We start from the raw sequence: 21,802 nt of genomic DNA on the forward strand, positions 1-21,802 counted from the left end.
TCTCACCCTCAACTTAATTTTTAAGGGGTTGGAACAAGGACAGCATGGACTGACCCTTAGAATCCTTACCTGATTATCTTCCATCTGAGCTAAGCTTTGAAAGCTTCAAGTTAATCTTTTATAGGATTCCAAAGAAAGCCAGGAAATGGCTAAGTTACTGAATAAGGGCAGAATCCATGTCTTCCTCTACAGCTGCTGTCTCCAAATATGATCAAATTACACTTAATGATACTGAAATTAATGAGGCATTTAGAAATTACCCTACTGATTTGTGTAATTCAAATTCTCAAGCTTCTCTTGATAACATCAGCAGCTTTCTTGACAAGTTGGAGCTTCCTTTCTATCTCATGTGCAATGCTGAATAAGCGTTCTAGAGTCAAGTTACCCAGGGGCTGACAAGTGGCAAGCTCAGTGATAAATTCAAAAAGGGCAATTAATTGGGCAAGTACTCTAGTCAAGGATAATTGCTCAGAGCAGCATTCTCAACTGAAACAGGGAACTGCAGCTTCTAAGTTTTGGTTGTTTTGGGATTTGTTTTTTGGGAGGTGGGTAGCTGGTAAAATTAAAAGGGAAAAAAATCCATCATTACATTATACTGTAAAAGTGAATATATACTGTAATGAAAATCCCTTCCTAAATACAGATCAGCCTTACTGTGACCTGGGAAGTTGGTACAGGAATGGCAGGAACCTGCTTGTGTGCCACAAAGTTTCTGTTGCTTCCCTATGAAATAGTGGTTAGCCTTCCATTTTTCCTAGGATCAGCCCCTTGCTAGTAAGCAGTGTCCTTAGTGTTATGTGCCAGTCTCTTTAAGGTTCTCTGCCATGAAAAAAGTGTGCTCTCCTCACCCACCAGTAATTGATGGCCTATGTCAGGTACAGGTGTGCCATTGTGCAGGAAAGTATTGCCCGGACAAAAGACACTAAGGAGGCCTTGTACTTCTCAATAGGCATCTGCCCTTCCCCACTTCCTACTGCAAATTGGATGGAGATCAGTGTTAAATGAAGTGGGGAGGGTCCTGCTGCATTTACAGCCACAGTCCAGAAGTCTCAGAGGAAACAGAAGGAGCTAGGATTTAAAATGAGTGTATTTGAGCACCCCTACATAATCCGTAAGAGGGCAGTATCTGGAGCCGCTAAAAAGGCCACTCGGTGGTTGGCAAACCCAGCTTCCCCTGCATCGGAGCAAGTTGTACAAACCTGAGCATATACAGCCAACAGGCTACAAGGCCTCATGCTCTCCCCCACACTTCAGACCAACACAACAGCAGCATTCTCTCCAGCAGTGTCAATCTCTGCACTTTAGATATTTTATTGCATGCCTGAGAGCCAGCCAGTTATGGGAGCAGGTGGAGTACTCACCAATGTTCTCTCTAATTTTTGACAGGCCGTGTGCGCAAAAAATTTCTTCTGCGCAAATTTTTGACGGGCCATGTGCACAAAAAATTTCTTCTGTGCAAATTGTTGTGCTTCTGTGCAAATTTTTGTGCGCGCGGTGTTTCGCCGTGTGCGGGGGGTTTAGGATCTGTGTGCGCGCGCACAAACGCACAGCTTAGAGTGAACAGTGCTCCTCACTCCTCGTGCTTAAGCTGCCAGGTTCCTTTGGGAACACAGATCCAAAATCCAGAGTCTGGCTCTGATGGTTCCACACAAGGGCTAAAAATAATAGTCAGTTAATGGTCAAATGCAGTATGCAAATGGAAGCTAATCAGGTCAGGAAGCAGCTTTTCAGTAAGGGCCTGAAGGTCCTTTTCTTGACTTAAAAACAACAACATACCTGTGTGTTACTGCTAGGCAGGAACTTTGCACACTGTTAATCCATTAACTATTATCTCCCACTGTATGTTCATGGGCTAAGCTGGAGCCCATCCAACTTCCCATCTTCTTTTAGCCGAAAGTGCTTCAGAACAATAAAAAATGATACGTTGTTGCAATGAATGTTCTTTGCAGCTTTATATCTAATTGATTTGATTCCAGTTTTGTCTGCTGGAAGCTAAAGATGTACAGGCTATTCAGATGATGAGACTGCAATATTGATTGCTAAACTCCTTGGATTCTTTTCTCGTATTTAAATACAAGTTAGCCATTTGTTGAGGATGGGGGTTGGGTTGAGCTGAAACTCAATGGTATGATGAATTGGCACTTTCTCTGGTCTCCATATCGGTTTCTGCAGATTAAAGCTTTAATTAAAAATACATACTTGTGTATACAGCCCTTCAGATTGTGCAAACTCTCCAAATAAGACCCAACTGAGTGCTTCCTTCCAGAGTCTGTAGACAAAGGAATATAGTAACTCCTTGCTTAATGTTGTAGGTATGTTCCTGAAAAATGCGACTTTAAGCAAAATGATGTTAAGCGAATCCAATTTCCCCATAACAATTAATGTAAATGGGGGGGGGTTAGGTTCCAGGGAAATTTTTATACACACACACACACACACACACACACACACACACACAGAGTGTAAGTTTTAAACAAACAATTTAATACTGGTACACAGCAATGATGATTGTGAAGCTTGGTTGAAGTGGTGAAGTCAAAGGGTGGGATATTTCCCAGGGAATGCCTTACTGCTAAATGATGAACTAGCAATCAGCTCAGCCCTCAAGGGTTAACCCATTGTTATTAATGTAGCCTCACACTCCACAAGGCAGCAGGAATGGAGGGAGAGGAGACAGCATGGCAGACAGAGACCGTGTGTGAGACAGAGAGAGATGTGCATTGCCCTTTAAGTATGCTGACACCTCTCAATGTACACTGCCTTTTTACATAGATCAGCAAGTTGAGACAGAGCTGCTGCCAGGAAACTCCCTCCGTCCTGAGCCCTGTCGTGTGTCTCCCCTGCTCTATGGAAATGGGGTAAGCGGGGTGCAGGAGGACACCCTGACATTAGTCCCCTTCTTCCCCCTACGCCCTCCCCGCCACGCCCAGCAAGCAGGAGGCTCCCGGGAGCAGCTCCAAGGCAGAGGGCAGGAGCAGCACATGGCAGTGGGGGGAGGAACAGCTGAACTGCGAGCAATTGATAGTCTCCTGAGTGGCTGCTGCACATGGAACTTAGGGGAACAGGGAGCTGATGGGGGGCTGCCGATCTACCCTGGTTCCAAGCCCCCACCAGCTAGCTCCAACGGGCTGCTCTTCCTGAAAGCAGTGCTCAAAGCAGGCGGCTGCCAAACAATGTTATAAGGGATCATTGTGCAACTTTCAATGAGCATATTCTCTAATTCATCAGCAATGAAACAAGGTTAACCGGGACGACTTTAAGTAAGGAGTTACTGTAATGGTTTAACACATTTGAACATCCATTCTAATCTCAAAAGGGTATTCATCCTGAAGTCTAATTACGAACATTTTGAACATCCACATTAACTGTTTCACTGCCAATGGTGATGTTTTCAATATATATTAGTGTTTTAAATATGAAACACTGGGAACAGTTTCATCATTACCCAAATACAGAGAGCCCATGCCATATATAGAGGAGAACAGACTTCCCTTGGGATAGTGGGCTGTACAGGTAGAGTCTGGATTATTAGATCTGACTTGAAGGACCCAGAACATAATCTGCCACTCCCTAAATATTAAGGCTCATGGGTCAAGGAGGCAAATAGCTGGGGAAAATCTATCGGCAGCACAGAGATGAAGGTAGCTCAAAGGTAAATTTTAAACAGAAGCATTTTCATTTAATGGCAGTGTTGCAAGTATTGTTCGTAAAATACATAAAACGTGGGGACATTTAAAAAAAATCCATGCACGAGTGCCACACGTACGGCAATAATTATAGCAGGCAAGTAGAGAAATGGGCTCTTTCAGGTCCATGGTATCTCTCCTCTTTGGAACCATTCTCTGGATAGACAGGTTAATTATTTCATCAACCATGCGCCCTATATGGCCAAGTGCACTTCGTTAGAGTCTACAACACACCTGCAGAACCAGGCAGAGAGAATACATGTTGTGATACCACAAAAGGGGGCTACATTAAGATGATCAAAACCATTTTAGATGTTCTCTGAGAAGTGGTTTTTGGAGTCCATATTTTCAGGACTGCGTATGCACAATGAGAATAACTGCATGTGCAAACGGTCAGTTAGAAACCTGTGAAATTACGGCAGTTGCATGTGCATGCCTGTTTAGCTGTGCGGGTCTGAGAATCTAGAACATCATTTTCCCCTCTAACCAAAGAGCCCACTCCTAAATAAGCATTATGATCATTCCAGTATTTAAGTCCAGCCATTTTCACTGCATCCCTGCTAAAACTAATGGTTAGAGAGGTTTTTTTCATCACAGGAAAATGGTGTTTGTAACACCTCTCTCCAGTAACTCAGAAATGGCTGAAGTGATTTCCTTTCACTTTCACCTCAGATTTGAGGTAAAATTTTGAAACTCACCTAAGTGGTTTAGAAACCTAAGTCCCATTTTCAAAAGTGACTTAGACCTTTGGCTTTTACACCTCAATAGGACTGAGTATCCTAAGATACTTTTGAAAATTTTATCCCACGCACGGACAACTTCAGCCCAAAAGGTGACTATCTCAGAAAAGTACATGCGAAAACAGGAAGCTATCATGAAAAATAGTTAGCAGTCTTTGCATAGCGGGTGCAAACTCCATTTATAACTAATTCAGGTCTCAGCCTGAAATTTTTACTTTGTCCGTATCTAGGATGCAGTGGAGTTTTGCATGAGTAAGGACTGATTAAAAACTAGGCTCTGATCCTTCAAGCAGCTCTGCACATGGGCCACTATGCCTTCTTGGAGCCCCACATCTTCACTGGATAGCTAAACAGGTGCAAAAGTCCGTCCACAAATTGCTATTTGCAAGCTCAGGGCTCAAGAATGGACTTCAGGATATGGCTCCAAACCAGAAAAATGTAAACTCTTGCAATTCAGATTAGAAAATCTAATAACCAAATTACCTAGGCCAATTACCAAATTATCAGATAAGATAGATGGGTTGAATCATCTAAGTTGGATTTCAGTTTTTGCTATAATGTCAAAATAAAATCATAGACTCTCTGACCTTTGGCTGACTGTTTTGGTTTTCTGAAAGTGTCTCTTTTCATGCTTGATTTATCGACAGCTTGGGAAACTAGAACTAAAGAGTTTGTTGTTGTCTCCATGGCCACTTACCATATAGGGTTTTCTGCTTAATATTTTATTAAGTATTATTAGTATTGTATTTACTAAATTAGACAAAAAGCTATTTCAAGCCGAAATGAATTGATGCACTAAATGTTAATATACTGAAGGAGCAATGGTATTTTCCTTCAGGTGATGTGAAGCTATTCTAGTCCGCAGCAGTCTTGAAATACTCCATGTTGTTTCCAGACTAGTGTGTTTGAACTCTGAGTGATGTGATGCCTGACTGAAAGCAGGGACCTTGAATGCTTTAGGGACTATTGAGCTAAATGTTACAAGCTAATGAACATATGAAACTCCTGGAATCATCATTCTTTTTTTTTTTTTTTTTTTTTTTTGGTTTGTTTGTAGTACATTATTTATAAAGGTTGGGCCAGATTTTTCTCAGTTACACTTTCTTAAATCCAGAGTAGTTTTGTCAAAAGGAGTTTATTTGGGTCTCTGCTAGTGTAACTGAGATCAAAGTTTGGCCTGATTGTGAGTGTTGTATAAGTGGCCTTATTCTCTCTACTTGTCAGCTGGGAGGAATTTTCTCTATTTCATTTCTTGTTTAGGTTTATTATAAAATATGATACACAGTAAAACGTAAATAAAAAATACAAGACAGTTGTCACTCCTCAAGCTGTCTTAACTTGTATGAACTATGAAGAGTGACTGCAGTTCAAGCCTCAACAGTATTAGAATATCAGCAATAACCCCTACATCTGTATGCTAAAAGTTCAGGGCCTGACCTTTAAGGAAAGATAAATAGATATCCATTTTCATTTAGAAAAGCCAACAAACATTCTGCATTGACTGAAACATATTACTGACCTTCTCTTCTGACTTTATTAAGCAGCTAATGCCTGTGAAAGATCAGGTTATTTGAAAATGCCAAAATGGCAATAAATATTAAGAAATCATAATTATGGAGGCAAGTACTACAGGGCTGTCCTAGTCTGTCATTTTACTTGACATAGCTCACACAATATGTAAAAACACAGCTATAATAAAGGTCTCTCTCTCTATGTTGAGGAGTCAATTCACCCATACGACATCATCTAGAATACACTGATTAAATCAGAAGTGAATTTCAAGTTGAAGCCATAAGTATGTGTATACTTTAATGCACTCCACAAGGAATTTTTAATCAAACTATATTATTTGGTGAATAACTGCTATCTGTTAGCCTCAAAGAACATGTATTTGTTATATTTCTATAAAACCTCTTACTACAATGTCTTTCGTTAGAAATAATCAAAGAAAATCAATGTCCCTATTTCACTCATTTATAATAAACTACTTGGGGGTATACTTAAGCACTTTGCTTCATTTGTTGCTCCACATTTACGATCTCAGACTAATCAAATGAAAATCAAGATGGGAAGACATCTTTCTACAGAGGAGATTGATGAATGAATAACGAGGAATCCTTTCTGTATGCATGCATTCTATCCTAGGTTAACATGCATAAAACAAAATATGCTAAATTATTGTGTGTGTCTGTTTATAATTTGACTCATGCTGTCTTTACATAGCAATTCTTCTTATAAAAACAATCTATTAGAAATAAAACTAACACCTCTGATATATGTTTTAGGTTGTGTTTTTAAAGTCTGAACTTAGAGGCATTTTTTGTCAAATCAAGTTAAATTGATTAAGTACGGGTACTCGTATTTTTTCTTTTATCTGAAAATTCATTAAAACAGGATTCACTAGTACATGGGGTGTCAAACATTTTTACAGCATGGACCACGTTCCTAGCCAGATTGCCTTGAGGATCTCCACCCTTTCCCATCTCGTGGTTCACGTCTCCCCTCCCATTCATGAGCTCAGCATTTACAGCAACTGCTTACATGTCTAAATTATATTCGGAAAATGTTTACAGTAATTATTGCTGTCTCTAATGTAGTATTTATAGGTGGAAAGTCAGGGGAAAAGTTGGCATCATGTGATCAACCAGCTCTCTACAGGACACCAGGAAGTGAGCTACATCCCACAGTTTGAAAATCTCTGCTCTAGCAAATTAAAAACTGATGTTCCTGTTTTCTTTTTTCCCCCCAACATCTTTGGCATCAAGATTGCTTTGTGAGAAAATAATTATTTCCTCCAGCCAACATTTATGTTATCATAATTATTGTTGATGTTCTACAAGCTATGTGAAACATACATATTTTCACCCCTGGCTGAGAAAATTAGATGTTTGCATATTATGTCCCAGTGATATTTTCATTGGCTTCCTATTTATCCATTCCATTAAAGAACAAAAAATCAGTGTAGTGACTGGGGGCATTTTTGTAAGTACAGCAATTCCTTACTCGGCCAATAACAACATTTTTCCAACCAAGTTGTCTTAAGCTGATGGCCTTAAGTATTTCTGAAGGAGCATCAACAACAGAAGCAAACTGTCAATTCAGCCTTATGTCATCCAAGTTTGTAGAGCTTAAAATTCAGTAACCAGAAACAAGCAATCTGGTAGTTCATCAGAAGTTCACAGAAAAGGGGGCGTAATTTTAGAAACAAAACTGCTATCCTGGTTATTATGAAGCCACAGTAATCTCTACCATTCAAGATACTCTGTCATCAGCTCCTTTTAAGAAAATAATTTTTATTAACTAACAAAAATCTAATGTGAAACAAATAAACTTTGCCTTCATGTGAAAGGTTAACAGAATCGGTAGATATAGCATATTCTGTCACAGTGGTAGGCTGTTTGCTATATAATTTCCAATGTCATTTCTTCATACTGAATGCAGTGCACCTTGCCTTGACTCAAAGACTGTGGCATGCATTGTCATTTAAAAACTCATCATTTGCCAACAGTTACAACACAGTGGCATCTGAAACACATCAGTTCCTATTTTAAGTATAATGAAATAACTAATATTTCAAAAATGACTGGGTGGTAACTATTTGCAAATACTGACTTTTAATGGTGACTGCAGTACACAAGCTATATAATTTATATAGCTCTAAACTTGCAGACTGGGCATCTCGAAATGACCTCGTCTGTATCCATGATACGAAGCAGCGAGGCACGTTTCTTTCTTCTAGATGGGATTGTGACTACTCTCTTGACTTGTGATGGGTCAGTTCAGTTCATGGCCATCCTCTGCCAGCAACATGCCAAGTCCTGGATAACTTTCCACGCAGCCAACAGAGCGTCGCTGATCCATATTGGGCTACTACTCCCAGTTGTCAAGAGTTCCAAAAAGAAGCGGTGGAACTTCCGAAAGGCTGACTGGGAAAAATACAGGGAAGTGCTCGAGAAGAGTGTGGTGACAATACCAGCCCAGCATATCTCAGTAAATGAGACTTACCATCACTTCTGTGGTGCTACTACAAAGCAGCCTGCAGAGCCATCCCACACAGTTCACAGAATCATAAAATATCAGGTTGGAAGGGACCTCAGGAGGTCATTTAGTCCAACCCCATGTTTAAAGCAGGACCAATCCCCAATTTTTGCCCCAGATCCCTAAATGGCCCCCTCAAGGACTGAACTCACAACCCTGGGTTTAGCAGGCCACTGCTCAAACCACTGAGCTATCTCTCCCCTCCCCCCCGCACTGAGCTATCCCTCCCAACTGGTCTACATCCCCTGTCTCAACGTGGAGAGTGCAGCCTTGCTCAAGAATTATGAGGCATCTGGTGACCCAGATGTCACTGACCACCTGACCGAATCATTGGACATTGCTCGCCGAGCCAGACAGGAGGACATGACCGAGAGGATGAGGTTTACCCACTCCAGCCGCAAGTGTTGGAGTCTGCTCCAACACCATGGAGCAGTGCAACAGCCATCTGCACTCTGCCAACCCTCAGTGACACCCAACCAGGTAGCCAGACACCTACTTAAAGTGGCCAGAGCACCTTTGGAGAAACAGGTGCGAAGACAATTGAGGAACGAATGGTGCATGTTTAAACGTGTACATCAGAAGCTACCCAGAACCACTAGCTGGAACAGAGCTGGAACAGAAACTGGGTAGCATCAAGTGTGGAACAGCTGTGGGCTATGGCAACATATCTCCACAATTCCTGAAAAACCTTGGCCCCTGTGCTCGGCTTTGGCTTGTGAAATTCTTCCCCAAGATCATCAGTGAAGATATATCACTGAAGATATGGTGCACCGCAAAAGTCATTGGCCTCCTAAAGCCTGGAAAGGACCCAAGTCAAACATCAAGCTGTCATCCCATATCATTATTGTTGGTGTGCTTCAAGGCACTTGGTCCTTCAGTGCGTATTACCCGACAGGGAGAGAATTTTGCGCCCTGACCAAGCCAGCTTTCGCCGAGACCGTAGCACTTGCGACCAAGTACTCGTGCTGACCACATCTGTTTAAATGTCTTCCAAAGAAACTTGAAAACAGGTGCTGTTTTCATTGACCTAACAGCGATGTACGATATGGTATAGCACACTGGCCTGCTCGTGAAGGTATCACGGGTCCTGCTACCTTGGGTCATAGGCGTTGTTGAACTGTTCCTCCGCGATAGGCAGTTCAGAGTCCATATGCAGGAGAAGACGAGTGCTTAGAGACGACAGAGCAATGGGTTACCCCAGGGCTCTGTGCTTTCTCCAACCCTGTTCAATCTTTACATCAATGACCTGTCAACAACAGAGTCACGAAAGTTCATTTACGCAGACAACATCTGTTGCAGTTCCCAGGCCCAGATGTTTCACAAGCTTGGTGCCACCTTAAACCGGGACATGACCATAGTTAGCTGACTACTGTAAGAGTTGGCGTCTCCACCCAAGCATCATAAAAACAGTCTGCAGCTTTTTCCATCTTCATCACGCCAGGGCAACTCGAGAACTGAATATCTATCTCAATGGTCAGAAGGTGACCTTAGAGTTACCAAGCCCACCTGAAGAAGACAGCAGCTCAAGTTAAGGCGCACAATAATCTTCTTAGCAAACAGGCAGATTCGTCATAGGGTGCTTGTGCTCCAACTTTGTGGATGTCAGCTATTGCTACCTCGTACTCGGTGGTGGAATACTGCGCACCAGTATGGAGCTGATTGTCACACACAAAACTGGCGGATATGCAGTTACATGCCGCCATCCATATCATCTCCGGCACTAAGCGTCCAACTCCACACCCATGGCTTCCAATTCTGAGCAATACTGCCCCATCTCATATCAGATGAGAGGTTGCCACTGGCAAGTTACTGGAGAAAGTATGCGCCAACTCAAGCTTGCCGCTGCACAATAATCTTTTTAACCACCAGCTGCACGTCTGCCATCATGTCGCCCATTGTGGTCTCATCCGCCACGCCAGGATGTTAGGGCAGAAACACTCTGGCGAGAGGAATGGATATGTGTTATAATCCCCAGCCAGCTCCTCATCGCCGACCCCACAATCTGCCCACCTGGGTTTGACCTGCCCCATCGCCAATGGTCCCTACTGAACAGGTTCCGGACCAGGCAAGGTCTCTGTGCAGCCAACCAGTATCGCTGGGACCTTCGTGACAGCCCTTTGTGCAGCTGCAGCACCACACAGATGATGACACACATGGTCGAGAAATGCCTGCTGACTAGGTTCAGCGGTGGCCTAGAAGAACTGCATCACGCCACTGAAAGTGCCATTGCTTGGCTAGGCGACTGTGTACACACTAAATAAATAAATATAGCTCTAAGAATGTAGCGCTGCTGTAGCTGTGTCAGTTCCAGGTTATGGAGAGACAAGGTGGGGTAGGGGGGTGTGGCTTAAAGCTCAAAAGCTTGTCTCTCTCACCTACAGAAGTTGGTCTAATGAAAGATATTGCCTCACCCACCTTGTCGCTCTATATGCGCATACATATATAGAGATATGCAAATACCACACACATTACAATACAACCATGTGCACGCGCACACACAAATAGAGTAGTTTTGCTCCCCTAAAACTTGATTACCGTCAAACTCAAATTACAGTATCCTAAGGCTCAGCGTGAGAAATATCAGTAGTCATATCAGGCAGTGATCTCGACTGAATATCTCACAACCCTGCAGAGTAAGAAACAACAGCTTTATATAATTCGAAAGAGGAAATTCCAAGATTTTCAACTGGATGTGCAAAGTAGTAGTGAAGGTAGAGCTGAGATATTAGACTTAAGTCATGAAGTTTTTAATTTTTAGATACAGAATATAGTAATTTTGGGAGGTTTTAAAAAATATTTACCAGTTACATTTTTCCTCTCCCACTGGGCCCATTTCAATAGGACTTACAGTAACTAAGGCACCAGGCCTTTACAGGTTGGGAGGTACAAAAAGATCTTCCAATAAAATGTTTTAGTCCTCTTCAAAATGTTTCAAAAATAACTTTCCGTAAATATGCTGTCTATACAGAATGCATGATGGGTTGCTGTGGCATTTTATTTGAGATAATTTACATAATTTGCTCATGGCTTCATCACTCATGAGTAATATGGCCATACCAAACTCAAGCCAACAGACTACATTAGGCTTTCATGGTGGGAGAGAGAGAGAGAGGGAGAGGGAGAGAGAGATCCACACATATTACATTATATATACACACATCCTCAATATAAATTACTTCAGAAACATGCTCCTTACCTTTTCTCAGTTGTATATTAAGTCTCTTCCCTATCTTTTTGGTGTTATAACCACTGTTTGTAGTGGAGGTAAGAACTTTTTGAGGTGATGGAGCCAGGCCCGATGGTGGTTTCCCTGATGAATTCACACTATGAGGTAGCTGTGAGTAAGAGTCTGTTTGATCTGTCTGGTTACTCATTCTAGATATTCTTTGTAATGTGTGAAGTCCAGCATTGTTAATACTCTTGTTGTCGATATACTGGGAATCAGGGCTAAACCGGCTGGAGTAGTACATGTTCTTCTCACTTTGGGATAACTGTTCATACTGCTCTTTATTTGCTGCAGGAACCACATGGAACCAAATGATGGGCGTACGCATGGCTTGACGAAACATATGCTGTGCTCTAGGTTTCAGAATCAATACAAAATTAACAAATTAAGACTGGCAGACGACAAGACATTACAAGCATAATTACTGGTGTTAATTAAGCAACATGAGCTGACAGACATACTGCTGAAACAAATGAAAAAAACCTGAATTTGTTCATTAGTTTACCATGGCTGCTTTTTGCTAAGGTTTATTTCCATAGGGCCACGTAGTACAGCTGAAAAATTCTTAAAAACTAAATATACGTTAAATATACATTAAAGTTCTGTACACGCTAAATATCACAGCAGCAACTTAAACCGTAATTATTCTGTGTCAATTTATCATTTTTCTATGAGGCGTATTAAATAAGTAACAGCATCTGTAAATACAATCATTGCAATGGTGACAGAAACTAAATATGGTTTTCATTGCAATTTCTTACAACACAAAATGGAGTGTTTTTTCCCCACATTGTCCCATTCATATGGCCCTGAAGTAGTCCACAAGGTGCTGCCCAGTCCCTCCCGCAAAACCTTCCTCAGGACCTTCTTTTTCTGAAATGTCTACAATAAATTGCTCAGCTGATAATAGTCAGTCAACATTTAATTGGAATATAAATACATTCATGCACCACTTTATGTGTTTATCTGTTTTCTTAGGTCCCAGTCTTGCAAAAACTTAAACTCATACTTAATTTCCTGCCCATTAGTAGCCTCACTGAGTTCCATGAGAGTCTTGTCTTTTCATTGACACCAATGGGTTTTTGATCATTGTCTTAGAACACGAGCTCTACAGGACAGGGATTTTTTTTTTTAACTATACTTCTGCACAATGGTGTCCCAATCCTGGTTAGGACTATTAGAAACTAATGCATTACAAATAACAACGAATGCACAACTGTCGGTTTAAGACATCATTCCTTTAGTTGACAATATATTATATACTGAAAGGAAATTTACTTCTTACAAAAATCTAATGATATATTCCTCAAAAATATATATATTCTGCCCTCCGCCCCCTGCGATATGAATATTTACTTTCTTTTCTAGATTTTTGGACCTGTTTTCATTTAAAAAAAAATTTCTTGATTTAACATTCCGGCCTTCCGTCAAAGTCCAGCCTCCTACAAATCGAATTTCTACAGGGAACCTTCAGCTACTTTGTTTACAGTGTCTTTTATTTTCACACACACAAAATCACAAATGTTTTAAAATGTTAAACATACAGGACTCCATGTTGCCCTCATATATGCAGCTTGCATACTGTAAATATACAAAAACAAGAACCATGACTGATTTTTCAAAACAAAACCAGGCTCAGTTTATCATCTGGTGAAGAAGAAAAAATGGGCTCATAATGTTTAAGAAACAAGGCATAATTTATCAGACAACTGAAAAGTCACATATATTCTGATGGCAGTAATTATCCTGTAGTTTTGCAGCTTGACTAATTAAAAGAAAAATGCTCTAAAACTGTAGACTATTTCTTTCCTCTATAAAAAAGAGGTTAGACAATTTGTTTTTAAATGCTTTATTTCCTCAAATTACTGCAATAAGCAATGGTTAAAGATTAAAGAAAAAGCAGTAAGTTGTACAGTAAATGCACTTACTGTTCAAATCTCCTATTGCGAAGGTCTCCATCATTAATCCTGACAATACAATCATTCTCATGAAAAAGGTTTTCTTGTTCAGCTTTTCCACCTTTCTCCAGTCGTTTTACTAATAACCCCAGGGTTCTGGAACATTAAGATTACAAATGATTACACATCTAATATTTCCTCAGTACATAATGTCCCCGATTTAATATGCTTTCATGATAATCACTAAGCCTACCCTCTGCTTAAAGCAGAGCTACTTAACTAAAGAAACAGCTGTTCAGGAGCAGGATATCAAAGTTCCAAATCACCTATAAATATTACCTGAATTAGGATCCGCCCTTACATAAAAAAAAGACCATCAGGGCATTACTGTTTTGAAATAAGAATATACAATACTGTCTACATTTAAAATTCAAGCAGGAGCAGCCAGTACATCTCCGTTGACATCACAGTGCAGGTTGATGCAAGAAGCCTGGATTTCTGACTCTTACATGTTTGGCTCCAGACAGCAACACGAAGGTGATAGTCTGCATGTTCTCAGTAAGGCAACTGAAGGAGGGCACAGCACGTTTAATTCACACCTCAACGCTTCCAGTTAATAGAGAAATCCTCAGCCATTACTACTACTACTGCATGGGTGACAATTGATGATATACCAGATAAAAGACAAGCATAGAATGAAGGGATAAGTAGAAGATTTAGGAACCCCACTTGGGGTTTACATCCTGAGTAAACCAACTGAAAAAACAGAAAATAAAACAACATTCTCTGATTTCTTTGAGTTACAGAAATCCATTATTGTTACTTGTAAAACAGTAAGGGGGAAAACTGCAACAGAAGTGTGATCTTTAAGTAGACAAAAAGAACGAGGAGTACTTGTGGCACCTTAGAGACTAACAAATTTATTTGAGCATAAGCTTTCGTGGGCTAAAACCCACTTCATTGGATGCATGCAGTGGAAAATATAGTAGGAAGATATATAGATATAGATATATACATATGCAGAGAACATAAAAAATAGGTGTTGCCATACACACAATAATGAGAGTGATCAATTAAGGTGAGCTATCATCAGCAGGAGAAAAAAACCTTTTGTAGTGATAATCAGGACGGCCCATTTCCAACCGTTGACAAAAAGGTGAGAGTAACAGTGTGTGTGTGTGTGGGGGGGGGGAATAAGTATTGGGAAATAGTTTTACTTTGTGTAATGACCCATCCACTCCCAGTCTTTATTCAAGCCTAATTTAATGGGGTCCAGTTTGCAAATTAATTCTAATTCAGCAATCTCTTTTTGGACTCTGTTTTTGAAGTTTTTTTTGTTGTAATATTGCAACTTTTAGGTCTGTAATCGAGTGACCAGGGAGGTTGAAGTGTTCTCCAACTGGTTTTTGAATGTTATAATTCTTGACATCTGATTTGTGTCCATTTATTCTTTTACGTAGAGACTGTCCAGTTTGACCAATGTACATGGCAGAAGGGCATTGCTTGCACATGATGGCATATGTCACATTGGTAGATGTGCAGGTGAACGAGCCTCTGATACTGTGGCTGATGTGATTAGGCCCTATGATGGTGTCCCCTGAATAGATATGTGGACACAGTTGGCAACGAGCTTTGTTGCAAGCATAGGTTCCTGGGTTAGTGTTTTTGTTGCGTGGTGTGTGGTTGCTGGTGAGTATTTGCTTCAGGTTGGGGGGCTGTCTGTCTCCCAAGATCTGTGAGAGTGAGGTATCATCCGTCAGGATGGGTTGTAGATCCTTGATGATGAGCTGGAGAGGTTTTAGTTGGGGGTTGAAGGTGACGGCTAGTGGCGTTCTGTTATTTTCTTTGTTGGGCCTGTCCTGTAGTAGGTGACTTCTGGGTACTCTTCTGGCTCTGTCAATCTGTGTTTTCACTTCAGCAGGTGGGTACTGTAGTTGTAAGAATGCTTGATAGAGATCTTGTAGGTGTTTGTCTCTGTCTGAGGGGTTGGAGCAAATGTGGTTGTATCTTAGAGCTTAGCTGTAGACAATGGATTGTGTGGTGTGGTCTGGATGAAAGCTGGAGGCATGTAGGTAAGTATTGCGGTCAGTAGGTTTCTGGTGTTTATGTGACCATCGCTTATTAGCACAGTAGTGTCCAGGAAGTGGATCTCTTGTGTGGACTGGTCCATGCTGAGGTTGATGGTGGGATGGAAATTGTTGAAATCATGATGGAATTCCTCAAGGGCTTCTTTTCCATGGGTCCAGATGATGAAGATGTCATCAATGTAGCACAAATAGAGTAGGACGTTAGAAGACTGAGGAAGCGTTGTTCTAAGTCAGCCATAAAAATGTTGGCATACTGTGGGGCCATGCGGGTACCCATAGCAGTGCCGCTGACTTGAAGTTATACATTGTCCCCAAATGTGAAATAGTTATGGGTGAGGACAAAGTCACAAAGTTCAGCCACCAGGTTTGCCATGACATTATCGGGGATACTGTTCCTGACGGCTTGTAGTCCATCTTTGTGGACTATCTTCCTACTGTATGTTCCACTGCATGCATCCGATGAAGTGGGTTTTAGCCCACGAAAGCTTATGCTCAAATAAATTTGTTAGTCTCTAAGGTGCCACAAGGACTCCTCGTTCTTTTTGCCGATACAGACTAACAGGGCTACCACTCTGAAACCTGTCACCTTTTAAGTAGACAGTTTACCCTGAAGTAACCAGGTCAAATTTAGTAGGTCACTAGAGATGACGAATAATTACACTCTGATGGCCTGTGTGCAATGAGCTGGTTACCTCTGTCTAGTCTGTATTGCACAAGGGGCCCAAGCCACCCTTACTGGCATTCTCAAAGAGGCAGAGGTGAACTAACATCCAGCCTGAAACTATCCTCTCATAATTCAAGATGCCCCTTCAGGTCAGGGTTGTGATATTTTGACAGGGCAATGAGTAAGCAGACTGAGTCAGTGTTTAGGACAGACAATCCACACATTACATTTACTTTTTTTAAAAATCACCACCTTAACTTCAGCATGACAAAGACAGGACCATATATGCCAGTGGTTCTCAACCCACGTCCTGCAGGCCACTTGAGGCCCAGTCAGCACACAGCTGCGGCCCATGTGACATCCTCAGGGCCATACAGGTAGTATACATATTGTATGGATGTGGCCTACATAACATATAGAGAGCTGCATATGCAGTGGGCACGACGGTTAATTTGGTTGAGACCCCGCTGATATATACACTGTTCAAGCAGAATGCATACCTAGAAGCGAATGAGGCGGTACATTGAACTTTAATGGGACTCCTCTCATGCTTAAAGTTATGTACACACTGGAGTACCTTGCTGAATCAGGCACAAATGCAAAAGTAATGTCTTTAACTTAGCTTTCCCTGTATAAGTTCTTCACAGACACACATCCCACACAAAAAAAACCTAATCATACTATGTCTCCTAAAAGCTGAACAGAGAGAGAGAAAGACTAAGAGTATTATTTATATTTCTATTTTTAAATACTCTGGAGGTGTGAAGATGCTACTGGGGGGGGGGGGGGGGGGACACAGATAATGGGGATAGTATGTATTTATCATCAGAAAACAGGTGACATGAAAACAGCAAACTATCAAACAAGTGATTAAAATTTAATTCATGCTATTCTGCCAAGAAGCCATATAGAATATCCCCCAAATTCTTAGCATAATTTAGATGCATCAGTGTCTCAGTTCCCAGGAGAACTGCACCTCTAGTCATCACATGGCTTCAGGTGGAATCATGTGGTTCTCCATTCTCAAGCTAGGACCCTGGCTGCAGTTCCCTAGTACTAACCCTGGTTGTCTCAGCAGGTCAGACTTTGGCTTAAACCCTGCAGTTCTGTTCCCTCCAAGAGCAATGACAGTGGTCAATACAGTGACCAAACTCCTTAAAGAAACTATTTACTTAGAACAAAATCATTTCAATGAAAACATACCTTAAAAACAAAAAAAACACCCCAGATTGTACACATGTTTAGCTTTTCCCTTAGGCTTACCATTGCCTAGTCTGGGAAGGCCCACTTTTCTTTTGACTCCCTCTACATAGTATCTGTCTGTCTTGCTCGCTTTCTCTCTCCCTCTCCCAGTCTACCTGTCTCCTCAGACAACTTCCAACAAGTGAACAACACCTTGTGTTCTTTTCATCTCCAGGCTCCTAGCTTTGGAAAAACAAGGCTTGAAAATTGGTGGGTAAGAGAAAGAGACTGCATCCTTGAAACTAAAAGACTGCCCCATTGTCTTTCAAGTGTGTTCTGGGGTATCCATATCTAGTTCTACTGAGTTTCTTTCCTCATTGGTCTTCCTACAGCCCCCTATCAAATTAGATCAGTACAGTTATATAGGCATTTCTAATATACAACCATAGTTATACAGTAACTTCATCTCACCTCCTAGGTCACACACAATGTTCATAAAATTATTAGAGCTCAGTATTTGTAATGATTACACAGCAATTCCTGTCTGTCACAATCAGTAAAACAGAAAGCTCTTTAATAATAGCTCCTGATTACATCTATTTTTCTTTGGCTTCATTGCAAAATGTCTTGATCACATCATTGGGATTTTAAAATTATAGTGTGTAATTACAAAATAAAATTTTACCAGGATGTTCTGTCTCTTAGTTGGGGAAAAGCACTAAAAATAACATTCATAACTGGTGATTACACAAAATACTTTTATTCCTCTAAGTAAAATATAAAGTAATGCTAAAACAGTTTGCATGCATTTATTACAACATTTTGCACGATAATTACAGTTTCCATGCAGCCTAAGCTATAGTTAAGGCTGTTAAAAAACCAATCCATTTTCACTCATTAAGCTTTCTGAAATTATCTCAGGGAGATTAAACTTTCCACCATTCTGTCTGTCAGCCCAAAAGTGGGGTTCTGGGAAAGGGCATTATTTTTATTGTTACCCCCTTGGGTTGTTTTTTTTTTTACTGAAATCTGACAAACATTCAACTTGTTCAAATAGGATAAAAAAAATTACATTTTTGATGAAATTCTCCTCGTGTAGAGGTGCACCATGAAGCCTAATATAGGACTGAAGTGGGATGTAAGTGGTGCTTAGGGCCTTATGCTAGTCCCTACAATGGATGTCCATACAATTTATCATTGCATTTTGTTTGGGACAATACTGCTGAAAATCCCACCCTAAATTCTGTGCCCTGATGCATCCCCAATTCAGATTGTAACACAGTTGCGTGGCCCAGCCGCACCTGTTGAAGCCAAAAATCAATCCCTCTCCCCGTTCACACAGCACAGATTGGTGGATGACAGTAGGGAAATATTGACCATACACAGTGCCTCCCTTACTTTATAAAAGGAGTTGGCTCTCCTCCCCATACCTGACAGTTGAGAAGACTATGCAGCCCTCAAGGGACGTCTCCACTCACAGCTTCAAAAAGGAGCCATCAAGAGTGGGTCCAAAGTACACGATACTCTACACCCCACATAGTGATCGGGGATGAGGAAGAAACAGATCCCAGCAAGTCACATTCCTTCACGCCCAAAAGGGAAAACAACTTCTCCTTTTCTTATAAAATAAGAAACTCTTATTAATAAACTCTTTGGGAACCTCTTTCTTCCACCCCCACCCCAGCAACACTTTTGCATGGGCTCAACTTGTACATTTGCCTGGGCTCAAGGTCCATGTATAAATCAGGATGTGGGCAAACATATACCTATATACAATCAAAAGGCACACAAGATGTGCTTTGCTAAGGGAGAAGATCCTCTATTTCTATTTTAATTAAAAAATAAAGCCCTACAGTATATAATGGCATAAATAATACTTCACTTTAGTAGTAATGGTGACACTACAACCTATTCAAACTCTCATAGCTATTGGTGTCACCAGAACACTTGAGGTATTTATACATTTCTTTTTATTTTGAGATTAGTTACCTATTAATATCACCTTACTTTTTTTTTTTTTTTGGTATAATGATTGCTATTGTTATCCTTTCTAGTGGAGTTGTGTTAACCTACTGATAATATAGGACACATCTTATTTTCTGCATGATTCATTGTTTCTGAAACCTATCCACATAAGCGCTCAAATCTAATAAAAACCTTATTAATCCTAACCACTCGTAAAATAATGTAATACAGAAACAAACTACATGTCAAAATTGCAATTACTCTCATTAAACAAAGCTTACAAGTTCTATTAATGCAGGAATGCTCAGCTCAGTTGCAGCATCTGGCATTCATGGAGATCTTGCTTTTTACCCAATATTAGAGCTGGATGGACTAAAGAACATACAGCTGAAGTGGCATAACTAGCAATTAGAGCTGGGTGGAGAACAGAAATTCCATTCTGTGAAGGATTTTCAGATTTCAAAATGTGTTTTCATTTCAGTTAGGAACAAAAGTTGAAAATCTCTAAATAATCCACAAAAGAAAATGTTTTTAAAAATGTTTGGGGCCCAATCAAAATGTTTACATTCAATTTTGTCTTTTTAAAAATTTTAGCATATATAATACAAAATTTTAAAAAAATCAAAACAAAAGTTCATTTCAAAAGGAAAAACTGGGATGTTTCAGCACTGTCAGAACCCCTCCCTTTTTTTTTTCCCCTCAGAAACAAAAGGTTGGTGAATGGTGATGAGATTTTGCAAAGGATTTCATTTATATAGAACGGTATATTCCAATGGAATATAGTTCCATCAATTTTTTTCCAAGCAGCTCTACTAGTGATCAAAAAGGGGGTGACTAGCCTTAGTCAAATTTAAACCCAGCATCCTCCTGGTTTCTAATCAACTGCTGTAAGCACTAGAGATCACATCCCTTTTTTACATACACAGACAGTTTGCATGTTGGGAAAAGGCATAATACTGTATCACAGTTTAAACACACACTCAGGAATGTTTTCCAATACAACTCTTTCAGAGATGGAATAAATTGCCCCAAGATTTGGCAAGAACCTAGTTTCCCCACACAATTTTAATAGTAATTTCCACTCATGTTGCTGCATCATAACAGTAGTTTAACGTAGAGGTATACTCAGAAATGTTACTCTAAAAATGGTGTTGTTTGGATTCATGTTCATTGTTGCAATGACTCCACATTTCATTTGCTCATTTTAGAAGTAAAAGGATTTTTTGCAGACTTACTGTGGAATCTACAAAATAAATTGGATTCTTTCCTTGTCAAGGACCACCACCAGTCTTCCCAGTCATTGGAGCTCTGCAGCATAGATGTAGTTCACATGTAAGTATAGTAAACACATACATATTCTGCAGCTCGGCCAGGGATATTAGTGATGATGTGTAACAAGGAAGAACCCTGCCTGACCTTCTGATTCCAGGACTCTTTTGCAGACTTGACTGTTCAGTTTTTTGTGTGTTTTTTTTTAAACCTGAAAACCAAGCACAATTGGGCTGGCATCTAGAGGAAAAACAAACACGAAATACCAGTGCCGTTTTAGGGAGTTCTTTTTAAGAATATATACATGAATGGTATATTCCTACCTAGGAAAATGCATCATGTTAGAAAACATCTTAATTAACCGGTTCTAACTAACATGATTTTAAGCAAAAGGGCAAATTATTTTTAAAAATATATTTTTAAACCCTACGGGGTTAACTGTAACCAGATAACATGTTTTTAAACATTACTAGTCCTTGTCTATGCTACATGCTACCTCAGACTAGAAAACAGGCTAATTCTCACATTTTAAAGAACATTGTACATTTTCTCAGTGTAGACAAGACCTTAGCCTAGGAGCTCTCCAAGACTGGGATTGAATTTCTTATAAGCTCTGCAAAAAACTCTGCAAACTTATGACCCAGTAGAAATTACAATGATGTATGAAAATTGCTCTCCAGGCTGTGCTTTACACCAGCTTAATTTTAACTGGGAGGGAGAGCAGAAATGGCAAACCACTGAGATCTTCTGTCTTTACACTTGTTTAGATATATAATTAGGAATTTAACTGCTTTGATTATATTAACACTTGCACCACTATATTTCCACAAGGTTCATTAGCCTAATTATACAATTAAAACAAATTCAGCCACACATGTTAACATTTCACTTCTAAGTATAAATTACAACGAATGATAAAACTGGAAATAAGCACAAATGTTTTACTGACATCCAAATTGCCTGAGTTCTTCTTTGAAAATGTGAACTCCCCACAATTGCCACCCAGCTGTATGGGAATTATCATAATTTATCTTAATAAAAGCTGAC

At 40.3% G+C, this 21,802-nt stretch overlaps 1 protein-coding gene across 13 annotated transcripts in view; it reads right to left on the reverse strand.

Moving 5' to 3' along the window:
• The window catches only part of PARD3 (par-3 family cell polarity regulator), a 646,254-nt gene that overhangs the window by 246,487 nt on the left and 377,965 nt on the right, over positions 1-21,802 (reverse strand). For all 13 annotated transcript variants that reach the window (XM_074946210.1, XM_074946208.1, XM_074946207.1 and 10 more), the window contains 2 exons: positions 13,619-13,744; positions 11,661-12,043 (listed from right to left, as the gene is read on the reverse strand). In XM_074946210.1, coding sequence (XP_074802311.1) covers positions 11,661-12,043; positions 13,619-13,744 — 509 coding nt within the window. The remainder of the gene's footprint in view (positions 1-11,660; positions 12,044-13,618; positions 13,745-21,802) is intronic.

The sequence above is a fragment of the Natator depressus genome, chromosome 2 (assembly GCF_965152275.1).
Source record: "Natator depressus isolate rNatDep1 chromosome 2, rNatDep2.hap1, whole genome shotgun sequence".
Classification (NCBI taxonomy): Eukaryota; Metazoa; Chordata; order Testudines; family Cheloniidae; genus Natator; species Natator depressus.